Raw genomic sequence first — 17549 nt, 5'->3', positions numbered from 1 at the left:
AACCTAACTACATCGGTAACATATTTCATTTAAAGAGAGATTTTGAGAAATAAAACAAAGCTGAAATAATGCTATAGTAATTCTCTACATTTATACTACATATAAGTAATGCAGATTACAAGTTAAAAATTCGTAATCTATCTAGCTATTATAATAAACATCCATAAATTCACTTCACACCACTATATTGAAATTAACGTCAGCACAATATAATTTTGACATTTGTCAAATATCATAAACATAGTAACGTCAGATTGCCGCAAAAGCTATCTCCTTGTTCTTATTAAGATAAACTATTGTTACAATGGTATTTTAAATCTTTGTTCTAAAAATGAATTCAAATAATCCTACGCAAAGAGATTTAGATATAACTAGGTATGGAAATAATGAACCAGAATACGATAGAGCTCGAATGAGGAGACAATCCGGAGGTTTTGTTGACTTGGGAAATGAGTCACAATATGGTACAGGTGGACATCAAGCTTCAGGAGCTAATGAAATCTTTGCCGATATACAGGTAAAAAATTTGGATGCATATAGTGCAAGGCAAATTTGTAAGTAATTTTTATAGTTGTCATAACACCATTAAATCGTGTTAAATTTTTAGGGTGATGTGCCCTGGTGGAAATCTAATTTTTTTATTTCACAACCAGTTCTTTTTGGAACCTGGGATGGAGTATTTACGTCATGCCTCATCAATATTTTTGGTGTCATCGTTTTTTTAAGGTCTGGTTGGATAGTTGCACAAGCAGGATTAGTAAATGGAATTGTTATTGTGATATTTACAGGTACGTGAACATATTTATTTCAATTTATGTAAAGGTGTTTAGTGTTTTCAATGTTTCATATAAAACCTCTTAGTTATATACATGAAAGGTCTTGGTATTTATTTTTACACTAATATCAAGTACTCTTTCTGTTATCAATATAAATATATGTTAATAAAGGACCAATGTGCCAAGAATTAAATAATTTTTACTATCGTTTTATTTCTATTATCATTAAATAAATAACAAACCTTAACCTTAACAGATTGTAGAACAGAGTTATTAGGCTGTTGAAGTCCAAAAGACTAAATAAATAAATGCAATTTATTTCAGAATATACACTTTATTTGTCTGATTACTGTCATTCATTCAGATCAGACTTTTTAATAACGAGTTTTCAATTTCTTACTCTGTAAGACTTTATTGGTCACATGTTAGTATTTTTATTATCATGCTCAAATTAATATGTTGTTGGTTTAATTTCATCTTAACACATTTTTGGATTTTGTGAAATGTGAAATGTTTAATGGCAGGTGCTTTAATCAACAATATTAGTACTTTTGGTTTATAATGGAAAAAAGGGGTATTTTCACACACTTTACATTTTTAATTTGTGTTTTCCTTGTAAAAAAATTACTGAATTGGTCAAGCAGTTCTTTAAAATTGCTCTCAAAAACACTTTTGATGGTTCAATGTTATTTAGCTTAAATATGTATAGTATAAAATTTATTTCAAGTAGACCAATATGTATTTGGCTTTGCTATTATAACCTCCGCAAACATAATCATTCAAATATGTTTTCATTAAGGATGTTATAGCAAACAGCTCTGGTACATATCCTGAGGCACTCAGGCCTCCTTAGTTCACTATTTTTGGTTTAAATTTTAGTTCAATGTTAATGGTATAACATTCCAAACTTTTTGAAAATGTTTTGTTGGTCTTAGTTATTTTTAATTATTTAAAATATCTTTATGTTTTACTTCATGTATAATTTCTTTAAAGTAACATATTTAATGTGCGTGTTTTGATTCATTAATGTGAATGTTTATGTTTTTGATGATTTGAACAAGGTTATTTTCATAATCTTATTTCAAAAAACATAATAAATGTATCAAACATTTTCAGTTTTTGTAGCTCTGATCTCAGTACTTTCAGCAGTGGGAATATGTGAAAGATGTAGAATAGAAAGTGGGGGAGTATATTTTTTACTGGGTCATACATTAGGATCAAGAATGGGGGGTACATTGGGAATGATATATTGCTTTGGACAGGCAAGTATCTTTTTAAATTAATTGATTAATACTTTTCATAATTAACATTTCCAACATACTATATGTTTATAAATTAATATGACAAAATAGTTTTTGACCTTGATAGTAAAGATTTTTTTAATGTTTTCAGGCTGTAGGATGTGCACTTAATGTGTTTGGTTTTGGTGAATCCATGGCAAATTTAGTTGGGTCTGATAATACATGGGCAGCTCGTGGTTTTGCTATAGCCGCTGTGCTTCTGTTGGGAGTAATAAATGTTGCAGGGGTCAAATGGGTTATAAAACTGCAATTTATTTTGCTTTTAATTATTTTATTAGCGGCATTAGATTTTTTTGTTGGCTCTCTTACCACCATACCAAGTAAGCACAAATTATTATTTGTCTCTTGAAGTGAAAGAATATAAATGTGTACATGTCTTTATCTGTAAATTTTTAAGTAAATTGATTAAATATCCTTAATTTCAGCAACCGAATTTAAAGGATGGCTAGGTGGAACTATTGTTAACAACACCTGGTCAAATTATCAAGATGATTACACTTGGTTCAAATGTTTTGGTGTTTTTTTTCCTACAGTCACTGGCATTCTAGCAGGAATTAACATGAGTGGGGATTTAAGGAATCCATCTATCAATATTCCTAATGGTTCTTTGGCAGCAATTAGTACTGGGTAAGTAAATGATACATAGAGATAATTGTTTACTTATGATTTGTACTTATTATTATTGTTTTAATGGTATTCAAAAACACTGATGACTGGTTCAAGGCTGATTGGTGGCTGTACCTAAACTGAAATTGCTTTCAACAAAGCTTATAAAGCTTACTACCACATAATAAAGAGATACCTGATGGATAACCTGAAACCTTTATAAACTTTAATTTACAATTTCCTTACAGCCTGAGGATAAACACCAAGTGGTTTTAATCAATGGACCCTTTGTAAAAATATCATGACATAATAAGTAAACACGTTTCCTCCTCTTCAAAATTAGTTCACAGAATGGCAGATGTTGACCAACATTAGATCATTTCATGAGTAATAAAATAAGTAAAAGTTCCCACAATGTGTTTAGAAATTTCTTTATCTGTAACTAAAACCTATTTATGACAGTTACAAAATATAAATTTTGTTTTAGGACATTTCTGTATTTAATGTTTATTATTACACTGGCAGCAACTGTTACAAGAGAAGCTTTACTCAAAAACTTTTCAATAACTGCTGACATATCTGCTGTTACAATTTTACTTCTTGCTGGATTGTATGTGAGTTCAATGAGCTCCTGTTTAGGTGCAATGTATGGAACACCCAGGGTCTTGCAGAGCATTGCTAATGAAAAAGTTATACCAGGATTAGACATACTTGGTCATGGGGTATGTATTCTTATTTCTTATAACTTTAAAATCTTCTTAAATTTTTATTCTTTAATTTGAATTATATTTCATGATCTGTTGAAAAATTAAGTCTAAAAATAATTTAAAATTTCAACAAAACAAAACAAAAAAACTCTTAACATACATCACATCTTTAACATAGAAACTTTTCATTGAATGTTTTTTTAACGTTTTAAGTTGCGGTATCAGAAATAAAGTATAGATATATACACGATATACGATAGAATTTAGTTAGTTTTTAGTGATAAAGCTCCATCTTGATCATCTATTTACAACTGACTGAACGTATCCAAGCGTGGTCGTACTAATATCAGGATGATCTGCGTGTGCGTAGTGCTTCAACAGTTATTTCCGGAACTAGCATTGAAGTTGTGTAACACATTGTATAAGTCAAATTCAAAATATTTTGCGTTAGAAAGTTTTGTGCTAGGTACCAGTTATTTAGACCGGAGCTAAATACGCCATAGTATTGATGTGTGCCGTGAAATGACATAAAAATTTGACCTTTGTGCTCCTCAAACTTTGTATTAAACATTGTCATAGGTAACGATATTTAAATCTGTTGTAATAATGCTGAAAGCAGGAGACACTGATCATAGTATTAGGGGGCGGCTCGCTCCCTATCCGCGAACAGCGTGGGCTAACCGAGGTAGGGATCCGGATCCCTCCTTGGCTCGCCTGTGGTCCACGCTGCCGTCCCAAGCCGCATATACATAACACCAACACTGCACAGCTCTACTCATGTAGAACGGTTTACTACATGCGAACGACTTCGTGCAGAATGCGTCTGTCCAGCTTTAGTTTTATTTTAAAATTCACGGACCCTTCCGCTCCGTGAACTCAGTTCCGATGAAGCAGTAAAAGCCGCGCGGGCTAACAGCATCAACATAAACCGAGAATAAGCATGTAATCATAGTGGATGTTGTCATTAAAAGGAATTGCCTACAAAATTTGAAAGAAGTAGTATCGGTAAAAAGACGACCGCCTAGTTATTTGCAATGTCCACGCATTCCTTCATTAAAACAACGCGTCAGCACATTTGTTCAAACAAATTACTGAGTATTTGACTGCAGAAGGTAGAAAAGAAACTTTGCGCCATGCGACTATAATGTAATCTCAAAATTATAAGAAAAACTGTGTTTCTAAATACCGAGAAGCGATGGTTGCGTCCGAACTCTGAGGGAAAACTCCCAAAGGAGTACGCCTGCTGTTCCTCAATAGTCTTATATTGTAGAATGCATACATTTTCAAAAGGAAATTTTGAAAAACAACTTTATGTAAACTTATTATTGTGTATAATTTTTCGTATATTAAAAACATCCAGTGTTATATATTGTAAATATTAGTAAGAGTCTACATAAGTTAATTTAAAACTTTATTTGTTTTTATCACCGCATTTGTTTATTTGCATCACCTTTTCCATTCACAGAGAGGACCTAACAAGGTGCCTGTATACTCAATGGTGGTAGTTGCTGTAGTGACTGTAACATTTATCATTATTGGCGACATCAACAAACTCGCACCCATCGTTACCATGCCTTTTCTTATTACTTACGCTAGTATTGATTACTCTTATTTTGCTCTCGCCCAAACATTTGATTTGCAACACAAGCGTGAAATGAGGTATGATTTTCCTTTATATTTCTGTTTCTCATATTTTACTTTTTATCATTTTTATGTTTTTAATATCTGACTTGGGACTGTCAAAAGTTGGAGGTCTTACGTTTGGCAGAAAAAGTAAATTAATACAACGGCATACAGTGATTATCTTGGTTATAAACAAACTTTAGAGGTAATAATGTGATTACATATTTTGATTGTTGATTATTGATCGTCAAATTTAGATAGGTAGATAGAAATATTTTATTTCCTTGAAATATTTTTTTTATTTTATGTATGGAAAAAGAAGTTTTTCGTGAAAGAGTTACAACAATACAGATAAAATAAAATAATGAACAATATTTTTATTTTTGTAATTATTTTTTAAATATAGCGAAATTTGATTATATTAAATTTATAATAGCTTTTAAAATAATGTTATCTCGTTTAAATCAGTACATACTGATTTATAAAATAAATTGACATTAATGTGGATTATTAAACAAAACGTATTCAAACAATTCTTTGAAATGTTAATGAGAAATGGCTTCTAAATTTGTATAAGTCTTGTTGATAAACTGTAAAAACATATATTTTTTGTATTGAAGTAAATAACTTTCGTTACTTTAGTAAGACAAACATTTTAAATAAAATTTCTTATTTTTGTAGATTTCAGGGCCATGCGCAAAGAGATCCACAAGTGTATGGAGCTACGGGAAGCGATCTTGACCTTTTGTTCCCTGAAAGAATACGCCACAAAAACGTCGGCGTAAGTGTAACAAAGCAAAGGTTGCGTTGTATAACATTTTAACTTCATTTTTTATTCGGGTTTTTAATTTATTTTCAAGGATTTCACTCCATCCCCTACTGATCCAGCTATAATGAATGGACGTATTTCTAACGGTGAAGTTCGCCGACCCAGCGTAAACGTGCATTCAAAAAATAAAAACTGGTATTCTCATCTATGCAATAGATGGCTATCTCTTGCTGGTGTAAGTGATATTTATAATGTATAATTTGATCTATAATTTGTCAAATTAATTAACAATTTTGTATTTAAATTTAATAGGTTTTGAATATTAATTGTCTAAATTATGCCTTAAATTATTTGTAAAATTAGTAGTATAAAGTAAAATGAGTTTTTAGATTTTAAAAAGAAGTTTTATAAAACTTTAAAATGAAATTGTTCTAAAGATATTTATCATTTAATATCCTAACGTTTCTCTTCTAGGTTGCTATAAAACTCCTGTTAATGTTCCTGGTGCATTGGGTTTATGCTCTCGGGTGTTTATCCATTTTATGGCTTTTATGGCTATATATTGGAGCAGCCAATCCTGCAGTGAAGCCGGGTAGAGCATCGGAGTTTCGGTTTTTCTATTGGCTAAAAATTTCTTTTCTCCAGGCTATTGGGTAATTTTTTTCAATGTTAATGTTATCGAAAATTATTGTGTTATGTTGAATACAGTTCTATTTTATTGTGTTATGAAAAGGTACAAGGCTGACTTACGTAACTACGAATAAATTAAAATGTTTATTTGATTTAAGTGGATAACATACCTACATCTTTTATATATTTTTTAACTTCTTTTTTCATTTACATTTCTGCTAGAGATCTGTTATTAGGATGCATATTTACCTAAAGTTATAACAATTAAAATATTTGGAGGCGGCTCCAATGAATACCTAACAGATAAATTAAAAAAAAAACTATTTTTGGGCGTTTTTACCTGCTCCCTAAGATTTTAAAGTGATTCGCGCTGGCTTGTATAATTATGTCTTATCTGTCCATTGTAAGATTAATTTAATACTAAATTAAATTAATAATTTAGTATTGAATTTCAAAAAATTATTGTGTATATTAAATTTTAATTTTTTATTTTTGGCATAATAAGCCTTTTCCATTATTTACATACTGCTGTGATCAGAGAGTAAGGTGAAATTGTCATTTAAAACCAAAAAGCGCTACTTCCAAAAAATTAAAGATTTAGTGCTTGAAAATCGTCGATTGACAATTAGAAATCTTGCTGATTGTGTTGGAATATCATTTGGCTCATCCCAAACCATTTGCAATGACGTTTCAAGCGCGTCAAATCTTGTTAGGTTGATTTAATACTGCATTGATTCTTTGCGACTTTTTTTCGTCAAAAACTCGACACACATCATTCTGCAATCGCCGATCTCTGGCTATTCAACAAACTCAAAAGGTTAATGCGGGGATGCCGTTTTCTAACGGATGAGGAGATAAAAATCGAAACAAAGATGTTCTTGAAGACTCTCCGAAAAATGGTTCAACAGTTTTGAGGACTAAGAAAAGCGTGGGCACAAGTGCGTTTTATCGGACGGGGTTTACTTTGTAGGGGTGAAAGAATAAATAAAGAATTTACATTTTTATAAAGAAATTCACCTTACTTTTTTGATCACAGTATTACATTAATTATATAACAAAAGAAACACAATCTGAAATAAAAAGTAATAAGCTTTGTGACAGTTGTAATTTCTTTGGAACCCATATTTTCTTAATCGCACCAAGGCAAAGTAGTTATCGATGACCTTTTGTGATAAGTTAGACATGAAATTATCACGTTTTGTTTTGTTACTTCTCCTTTGTATGGCACAAGAGAAATGCCAGAAAAGTCCAATTTAATTGAAAAAAAGATCGAAAACGCGCCCTGGTCTGATGATAACCCACAACAAACTCGGACAGATTTACTTAATATAGTCGTCAGAACTATTTGTTATTAAGCCTTATCTTTTAAAATTCTTTACAATATAGTTGATAAATTACACAACATATACTAAGAAATAACATAACTAAGATTTATTTTGACTGCAGAAAACGACCGTTAGAATATGAACAGTTGGTGGTGACCCCAGTACACGCAGACATATCGATGGAGCAAGAGCGATTGAACGACGACAACGAAGATTTTGCATCACGACGTCGCTACCACCAGTCCACAGCTTTACAAAGTCACCTCGTTAGCGTAGACACGTAATGATAATCACTTCTTCCATACTCTTAAATTCACATATACTAAAAACATTTTTATATTGATGTTCTATACAACGAATATATTATACTTGTATTTGTTTTGTTTAATCGTGCCAGGCGTAAATAAAAGACTCGTTTTGAATTTAACAACATAAAAGCAGTTACGTCTACTTAAAACATAAAATTTAATTTATAATAGCTCTTATATCTAATCCAGTAAACATGGTTAATGTTTGATACCGCTTGTAATCAATTATCTTTTATTTAAATTTTTCGTTATCTTACTTTTAAATTGCAATTCTAAAGTTACATTTATTTATTTAAGGTTTGTGAGATTACAATTATGTTTTCTAAAAATGTAAACATTGAGATTATAAACAACTTTAAAATTTGCTGTCGCTTAAATAAAAAGATCAGGAATGTCATATTTCAAGCATAACAGTATGGAAATAAAAGATGTTTGACAGAATAAGATAGAAATAATATGAAATAATATGCTTTCATTTTTGTGTTTATATTATCTATATACAGAAATTTATTTTAATGCTAACGAATTTTATGTTTAAAAATTATCTACATCATTAACTTCAAAATAATACGTAACTCATAATATTAGGTTATTTTTTTTTAGATTCACTTAAAGGCTGCAATAAGAAAATATTTAAAACATTTGTAAAATATATGTCATATTTCATTTTCGACTTTTTTCTGTTGGTAAACATTTTATTAAATAAGTTATATGTGAAAAATAATTTTTAAGAAAGATTTCGGAAAGCAGTAACATACACTTTATTATTCACTTTCAATTTAATGGATATATTTTAATAATTAAAACGTTTCAAAAAATATTTAAGAAGAACCTTTTAAAATTAATGCCTATACAAAAATTAGGTCTTAAATCTATTTTCGATTGTAGCATAAATCTATTTATTGTATAAAACAAAAAGTAGTTATTGCGGTATGTTAAAATCTTATTCTTTAATATACACATTATGGTAGTTTAAAGTAATAGGCTACATAAGGGCAGCTTTATGATTGTGAAATTATTTGCAATTAATGTGTAAAACAAATCACGCAACTAGGTGCAACATTTAATGAAATTTATATTCAACGGCTTTGTATCTTTTAAAGTATCTGAAAACATAATATGTTTAAAGTAAAATAAATATTACGTAGAGTAAAAATGATAATTGATAGAAGACGTGTGACTGTTAGTGAGTACTTTATTGGTAGTCAAGATTTTTTATTGTTATTAGTGACAAACAACCACACCATGCATGTCTTATTAAGTTTCAAAATAACTTCGGAAAACCGTATAAAAATTATTAATAAATTTATTAATTTTCTATTGTAATTGATACTCAGTCATGGTTATGGCAATATGATTCAACTAAACGTCTTCCGCAAAAAATTGTATAAAAAATGCACTAATTTTTTTAACATGATAGAATAGTATGATAGAACTCATAAAGTTTAAGCAATGTAGATTCGAAATTTTTAACCTTTAATTATTACAGCATTAATTTCAATATTTAAGCGTATTGAAATGTAATTGTTACTTCTATTTTTAAAAAGTAGTATTTTAACTGTAAATTTAGTTTTTTTTTTCATGAGATTATGACTATAGTAAACACTGTCAGCTATTTGCATCACCAAGTGTTTAAATGCTGCATTATTTTTGTATTTCCAAAAATAAAATTATTTTGTATGAAAATACTAATATTCTTGAAGTTTAAAAAAACAAAACGAATAAAATAAAGTAAAAATGATTACATATGCTAAGTAACGATCTATTGATTTTAAATATTATTCAAAAACTTATGTCTTAATTAATCCTTTATAATAATTTTTATCATTTCTTTATTACTGCCAGTAAAGATGTTCATGTATTACAATTTTTATTAAAATTATCATATAGTGTGAAAAGTAACAATGAGCAATAAGTTTATTTTTTTAAATATAACAATACTACTCAATTTTAAAACAATGGTGGTTTTTATTTTTGAAAAGTCCATCCAAATTTAATATTGCACGATATTTAATTATTTATTAAAGAAAATTAAGACATTGTTATTTCGTTTCCCTGGCATCCATTCAATTAGATTTGTCAATATAAAACTGCAAACACAAATTTTGTCGATTACCAGATGAATGACTTGTTGTTTAACTGCTATATTACTTTGTTAAACCAAGTTACAGTGACGTGGTAAGATTACAGAAGTTAATATACCATTACAGAGAGGGATTAGCATGTTATTAAACCTACAAATTTAATCGCCAAGCCATTTGAAGCTGATTCTATTTGAACTGGCTTTTATTATTAATATTGATGTATTCGTGATCTTTCACTATCCCCCCCCCCCCTCCCTAAATACTTAATTCTATTTTTATTTATATCAATACACGTTCATTTATTTAAGAGCATATTAAGAAAATTTTTAGAAAGGCTTGAGTAGTTTTGTTATTATTAACTGAGTCCATGCGTGCCATGTCTACTAATTTTGTAATAATTTTTTTTATTTTTATTTACATACCTTTGTATTAATTTGATTATTATAAAATTTGCCGATTTGTTACTTTTACACTTCGAGCAGTATGCGATTTACGAATAAACCTGAATAATAAAATATATATAAATCAGATATGACCTGAATAATAAAATATTTGGAGGCGGCTCCAATGAATACCTAACAGATAAATTAAAAAAAAAAAACTATTTTTGGCGTTTTTACCTGCACCCTAAACCCTAAAATATTTATAAATCAGATTCGATGATCATTGTGATCACGGTGTTTATATCCAGTTTAAAATTAACATATATAAGACTTGATCTTTATTGTTCTTTTAATTTTTTATATATAGTTTTTTTATATATATTTTTTTAATATTTATAGTCTACCTTATAATTTCTCTAATTTATAGGTTTGATATAGCAAACATTTAAAATGAATAGAATGTTATTTAATCATTTATCTCAAAAATCTTTAATTTAAAATAACAAATGTTGGATACAAATCGGGAACTGAAGTTGGTAATTATTTAGTATTTAATTTAAAACGATAAATTTTGTTAAGAAATATATACTTTGTATCGTTTATTTTTAACCGGCATTATTTTTAAGTATTATTTATTATGTGCTAACCAACTTTTACATCAATGTTTATTTTCGCTTTATTTTGTTAATTTGTATCTATTTTAGTTATTTAACTAAATGGGTTAAATTAAAAGCATCAAATTTAATTCACAGTTTTAAGTTATTAATTTAAAATTATTATTTTAACAGGAATTTAAAAGACTTAGTAAAATGTAAACATTAACGAATTATCTTTTGTCTTTCTTTCTTTTAGTTGTTATGATATGTATACTCTGTGCTTTTCTGTCAATGACTGCTAATGGTTGTGGTTTTTAACGTATTATCAGAGTAGAAAGAAATTTTGGAGCGTTTGTGGTATTTATAAATGTTATATTTATAAAGTAAATTTATATTGTGTATGTGATATAGATACAATACTATAATAGGTATGGCGGAGGATCTGAGGAATTACAAATTGCAGTTACAGCAGGTAACTATGACAATTTAGTATTGCAATGTCACTTAAAATGTTATTAAATTGAATGTAACACTTTTAGGTAGAAGCGGCGCTATTAACTGATCCAGAAAATGAGGAACTTCTTAAATTGAAGGGGGATCTAGAAGAAGTAATTGAGTTGACACAAGATTTAATAAAAACTCAAGAGGGTGACATCAAAGTTCATGATTTTCATAGTTCTAGTAATAATGATAATGTTACAGCTTCCCCGCCGCCTGATGATGATGACAGTTCTTTGGGTAATCCAGTATCAAAATTGCACATTGGTGAGAAGTGCCTTGCAAAATGGAAAGCTGATGGCATGTGAGTAATTATTTTTTTAATGTCCAAAATTAGAAAAGTGATATAGACTTTTACTCTGATCTGATAATCATCTATATATTTGGTAGTTACATATGGTAAAACATTGCAGAAGGGTTGTTAAACATTATTTGGATTACATATATAAATATAAGAATTCAAGATGGTCCCTTATAGCTATAAAAATGTATTGCTTATGGTCAAATAGACTAATGATTTTGTTATGGCCTAAGCCTTTTTGTTTTTTGTAGGTAGATTTATTGTCCTGTTGGGACTGTATCTAGCAACCATCCTTATCCCTCATTAAGCTTAATGTAGCTGCTAAAGCCTTTACTGATTTATTGAAATACATTTTAATTTGACAGGATATATTGTTCTGCATAAGCTTAAAGAATTTTCCATTTTCATTTGCTATTAGTCACATAGGTATAATCAGTTTTGAGCACTTGTTAATCATTGTTACAGTGCTTTAGCAAAGTCTTCAGTTCCCCCGATTTAGTTTGAGTATTTGTTATCTTTATATCACATACTTTACAGATTTTGGTAAACCAAGGCCCATTGGTTATTTTCGACTATGCTATTTATTGAAATGTCTGCAATGTCTCGAGAATTTAATTGAATTAATTGCAGTTTGATGTCACTTAAATACACAAAAAACACTATGCAGTCCGGCGACAACCAACAAGTGGCCAACGGCTGGCGACACCACAGTAGTGTCGCGTGCAAAATAGTATAAATAGTATCGCTCATTGCTTGGCACTTCAATCTAGTTCAAGGACTCTTCTGCTCTGTGAACTCAGTACCGATGAAACTGTAAAAGCCTTAGGGCTAACAGCATTAACATCTTCAGAAACAATTGTCCGCGCTTCAGTATTTTTTGAGATCTGTTGCTATTGAGTTCTGTTGCTGTTGAGTTCGACAACAAGCCAACAAGACAACAAGCTCGACAAGCCAAGTAATCCAAATTAGCGCTGCCGGTGCCAAGCGAATAAATTTTATACAAAACATGTGGACAGCAAAGTGTTAATACAAATTTTATAGACTAAAGTTTGCATCTAATTGACCTAGAAATTTTTCTTAGATAAACTTTTGCTCTTATACTCTCAGCTTTTATGACTTGCCCATGTGAAATGTTTTTTCAATTTGTGGCCAAGGTATCACAAGAGATGAAGACTGTATGGACTGGACATTACAAAGCCTTCATAGTTCTATAATTGGTTTCTTCTGCTTATTTGTACTAGTTTTCTTTCTGAAAAAAAAAGTATTAACATCATTCACAATCTGTTGAGCCATATGTCCATATGTTGTTGTACCTTGAAGATAGCTCAGAGTTTTTTTACTCCTAAGTCAATCCATATTGTCCTTGTATGTTGCTGAACTTCCACATAAATTGCTGTCCGCTTTGGGGTCTAAGAGATCTGAGACACCTTGGATTCTAAATATGGCATTTGTTACAAATGTAAGGACAATGAATTTTTTGGTTCATTTCTTGTTACCCTCATTGTTGAAATGAATGTGAATACCTGTGAATACTTTCATATTAAGTATCATAATGGCTACATATGTTTCTCAGATATTTTCAACCTCTACTTTAAATTTGAGCATGGTTCTCATTGAAAACTTTGTGATTATATTGTGAGAAAAGCCTTGCTATCTCCAATGGTTTCCTTACAGGACGCCTAATGGTCATCTGAACAGTTAAACTCATAACTGCCATCTTTCATGGTTTTAAGTCATTTTTCACATTAAATTGTTACTTTTTTTTGCAGTTAGTGTTGTTGAGATTCAAGTTCAAGGTAGTGTTGTGATTGTCATACATCATACCTTTCTTTAGCAGTGTTATGTAAATCACCATAATGGGGATCGGATGATTGAATATTGTAGATTGAAGTTTATATCCAATTTCAATTGATGATTTTGTTGTTAATTATTAATTAAATCTGGACGTTAATGTAAGTGGCATCCATTAACACAAGATTCAATACTCCAAATTAAGGACTTTCAGTGAACATTCTCCATGTATTTCCCACAGTAAAATAGTAAATTGTATGAAATTTAGGTTTAAATTACTACAAGTGTTGAACCATTATGAAAGGCATTTTAAACAAAAAAGTAAAAAAAAATTATTTCATTTTATTGCTTTAATTGATAAAATATTATTTCAGGTTCTATGAAGCTACTGTAGAAGAAATCAGTACTGAAAGTCTCAAAGTAAAGTTTGATGGCTATACAACATTAGAGGTTGTTTCTATTCATGATGTAAAGTCTATACATTCTGGAGTAAAAAGGCCTCTTAGTGGAGATGAAAGCAAGTAAGTGTGAGATCAAAAGTTTATTTTGATTAGAACTTAATCATAACTTTAATTTTGCTTGTATAAATATATATTTTTAAAAGATGTAGTCTTTATCTGATATTAGTGATAGGCATTTTTTGATACAATGTTGTATTGTACCAGGTATTCCCATTGGCAATAGATTAGTTTAATTTGGTTATGTTAAGCATTGTGTTTATTAGAGAGTGCTCTGACAGATTGTTTTGTGTCTATACATAATAGACAACACCTTATAAAATCAAACTAAGCTTTTCTAACCAACATGCCAAATCAAATGCTGGGTACTATAATGCTTAGCATTTGGATTGAAGAGTTTTGTGAGGCACTACTTTGTTGCTTGTCACCTAAAGATTCTGAAAAAAAAGTAAATGCTTAGGCAATTTGAGATTAATGATATTCAATTTTTAATTATGTTATTTAATATTTCACAGACATGGAAAAGGTTATAATAGAGAGTATCTTAAAAAGAAAAAGCAGAAAAAGCAACAAAGGTTTAAACAAATAGAAGAAGAAAGAGAAAGTGAAAAGAATAAATGGCTCTCATTTCATTCAAAAGCGTCAAAAAAACCAGGTGTGCGGACTAAAAGTATTTTTGCTTCGCCCGATAATTTGTCAGGCAGAGTGGGTATTGGAACTTGTGGAATATCTGGAAAACCAATGACAGAGTACACCCCTGGCGAAAAATGGAAGAAGGGAGGATAATAAATTATTAATTTATTTAGGAATAGAGTAATTTTACTCTAGGTTAGATATCATAGCTAAATAAAAATAAACAATAGTTTTGCTACTGTAATGATTACATACTGACACATGGTTTATTCGTCAATTTTAACTTTGTTGATTATAAAAATGTATGTTTGATAAATTACAGCTTTAAATTTGAAAAATTCATTTCACAGATTAGTAAGCCTTTTGGGTTAGACGCGGATTGACCAAATTAATTACAAAACAACCTTTATTAATAGTAACTTGTTAAATTGTGAAGTGTAATGTGAAGTAATTTTTTTACTTTAAAAGTAAAAATTATGGTTCATTTTTGGCAAGGTACAGTCAGTACAATAACAGACTCAATAGCCATGTTGTGGTGGAACTTATGACAAATACAATCTATTTTAAATGGTGAAACTATAAAACCTCTGTGTGCATATCTATCTAATAAACACCAAGTCAAAATGATAAAAATGTATTAATTTTCAAGTTCATAACATTACTTTAAAGGAAAGGATTTTCCTTCTATACTATGGTTTATGTTATTAAAAAAACCCTAGTCTTTGAAATTAAAAGTGATTCATCACATTTTAGTAATATGAAATAAAATATTAAAATTTTGAGTATTTCTGTATATAAATCCCAAAAAAGCCATTTACACATTTTTGAAAACAGAATTAGAGAGTAAGTAAACTGCCAATACAAACATAAACTCAATAAAGACGTGTGAAATTCATATAATCTTTACACCTTATCAAATTATATTATATACTTAGGAGATATTACACAATTTTGTTAATTGATATAAGGCTTTGTTTAATTTTCAAAATATGACCTTTTATTCCCAGTTCTTTTATCCGTGGTTAATTTTCTGACGAACTCGCACCTATTCGAATATCTTAAATAAAAGTATAAAGTACATTATTGAACGCGAAATTTACAATTGTAAGTGAATTAAACTAGCTAAGAAGTTTACGTGTTTTTATTAAGATTGGCTTTGTAACGATTACAAACATATGTACTTATATATTACTAAAATATTCCGGATATTCTATGAAAAACAGGTCGGAATTTACCTAACAAATTCACACGTCTACACTGTTGGTGGATTATTGAGTTGAAAAGTTTGTAATATGTATGAATTTAGTACAAAGCAAGTAATGTTTTTTTTTTTAATTCTCCAATTATAATTTGAACAATTGATCGATTGATGCGGGCAGCGCAAGATCCGGTCATCGTGGTGATCTTTGGGGCACACCTGTGCAAGGGCCACTACAAGAGCGTCAATCGGCTGAAAAGAAGAGATGTGAACCGAGAAATCTCGTTCTCGGTTTTTCTTTTTTAATCATGGAAATCTAAATATTTTGATGTTATTTTTGACTTATAACTTTGTATTTGATATTTTTAAAAGATTCTAGCATACTAGCGCAAAGATGGTGATAATTACGCAAAAATGTGAATAATGTTTTTATAACTTACAAAACAATAAACAGATAGGGCTATATTCAATTGGTGCCGGACCCTGTTACCCTTTCTGGCTTTTACAGCTTCTTTGGACTCAGGACTCGTGGATCCGAAATCCGCGAGAAACAGATATTAGTATTGTATCAAGTTATTACTTTGTGAAGCTTTTTTGAACGCTACAAAATTTAACCGTTAAATTTTGTAGCGTTCAAAAAGAATTAACAATAGTAATTGTAGACGCCGATACCTTCAAAACAGAATTAAAATCTAAGAATTTAGTATAAAAAATTATTATTGTCGTGTGTATGAAATAAAACAATTTCGAAAACGTTGATAAATACACAGTAGTACCTATAAATTAGGACATGAAATATCGACTACAGTATACACACTAGATAATTTTTCTCCTGTTTCATTATTTATCTAATTCGGAAGTGGAATTGATTTTTTCTTGTTTGATATTTTGACTTGACATTATTCACGCAATCATAAAAAAATATTTCATTTATAAAATTTATACAATAATAAGTGAATGAGATGCAAGTATCCGATTTATAGGTTACTATCTAAATACATTAGTTATACTCGAAAACATAGCAAGATATTTATTAATTGCTTTGAAACGAAGTCTGGTAAACTAGAAAAGGATATTCGTCACAAATATTGTATATAACTTTTGTTGCATATAGAAACCAAATTTACGACGTTAATAAACTTAAAAAAATATAAAAAGTGCAATAAATGAGAGTTGTAACGATAAGTAACATATAGTTTTAGTTATTTAAATTGAAAATTTCTGGGGTTAATAATTTCAGTAAAGGATGCCCGAAAAGAACGCGTTATTGTTAAAACTGATATAATTGTGGTATACGACGTTACAAGCTTTAACTAAACCTTTGGAAAATGATAGAACTTGGGAAGGACACTGGTTCTTTCTGCCAAAATACCAAAACATCGAATATTAAGTTTTTAAATAATAATTAATTACAGTACGCAAAACACCTAACAGGATTAAAATAGTAAATATTGTTGTTACGTAATAAAGTCTGGGTAAATGATCATCATTTTAGCCGTAAGATATCCACTGCTGGACACAGATCTCCTCCCGAGTCTTTCAATAAGACCGGCTGGAAGCAG

General features: G+C 29.6%; 2 protein-coding genes across 2 annotated transcripts; both read left to right on the top strand.

Moving 5' to 3' along the window:
- The first annotated feature begins 253 nt into the window (after nt 1-253).
- LOC137926545 (solute carrier family 12 member 8) lies at nt 254-8255 on the top strand. Its single transcript, XM_068770178.1, has 11 exons — nt 254-517; nt 608-788; nt 1893-2038; nt 2169-2397; nt 2503-2704; nt 3171-3405; nt 4856-5049; nt 5695-5794; nt 5874-6017; nt 6257-6435; nt 7859-8255. Exons 1-11 carry the CDS (start codon nt 332-334, stop codon nt 8019-8021), a joined length of 1959 nt encoding a protein of 652 aa, XP_068626279.1. The 5' UTR covers nt 254-331; the 3' UTR covers nt 8022-8255.
- Nucleotides 8256-11433: 3178 nt separating this feature from the next.
- On the top strand, nt 11434-15816 carry Spf30 (Splicing factor 30). The gene is made up of 5 exons (XM_068770474.1): nt 11434-11465; nt 11537-11580; nt 11648-11910; nt 14073-14219; nt 14672-15816. The coding sequence occupies exons 2-5, from the start codon at nt 11539-11541 to the stop codon at nt 14940-14942; spliced, it is 723 nt and encodes a 240-aa protein (XP_068626575.1). The 5' UTR covers nt 11434-11465; nt 11537-11538; the 3' UTR covers nt 14943-15816.
- The last annotated feature ends 1733 nt before the right edge of the window (nt 15817-17549 follow it).

Source organism: Battus philenor, unplaced genomic scaffold (genome assembly GCF_028537555.1).
Source record: "Battus philenor isolate CCGP_79_NKW_IND1 unplaced genomic scaffold, ilBatPhil1.0.hap1 SCAF_3, whole genome shotgun sequence".
Lineage (NCBI taxonomy): Eukaryota > Metazoa > Arthropoda > Insecta > Lepidoptera > Papilionidae > Battus > Battus philenor.
This window is presented reverse-complemented; position numbering and strand designations above follow the sequence as displayed.

Excerpts from the sequence above, each read along its gene's own strand:
- LOC137926545 (XM_068770178.1), top strand. The coding sequence starts at position 332 with ATGAATTCAAATAATCCTACGCAAAGAGATTTAGATATAACTAGGTAT. Across the intron at positions 789-1,892 it reads TGTTATTGTGATATTTACAG|TTTTTGTAGCTCTGATCTCA; the intron begins GTACGTGAACAT and ends AAACATTTTCAG. Across the intron at positions 6,018-6,256 it reads GATGGCTATCTCTTGCTGGT|GTTGCTATAAAACTCCTGTT; the intron begins GTAAGTGATATT and ends TTTCTCTTCTAG.
- Spf30 (XM_068770474.1), top strand. The coding sequence starts at position 11,539 with ATGGCGGAGGATCTGAGGAATTACAAATTGCAGTTACAGCAG. Across the intron at positions 11,581-11,647 it reads ACAAATTGCAGTTACAGCAG|GTAGAAGCGGCGCTATTAAC; the intron begins GTAACTATGACA and ends TAACACTTTTAG. Across the intron at positions 14,220-14,671 it reads CTTAGTGGAGATGAAAGCAA|ACATGGAAAAGGTTATAATA; the intron begins GTAAGTGTGAGA and ends AATATTTCACAG.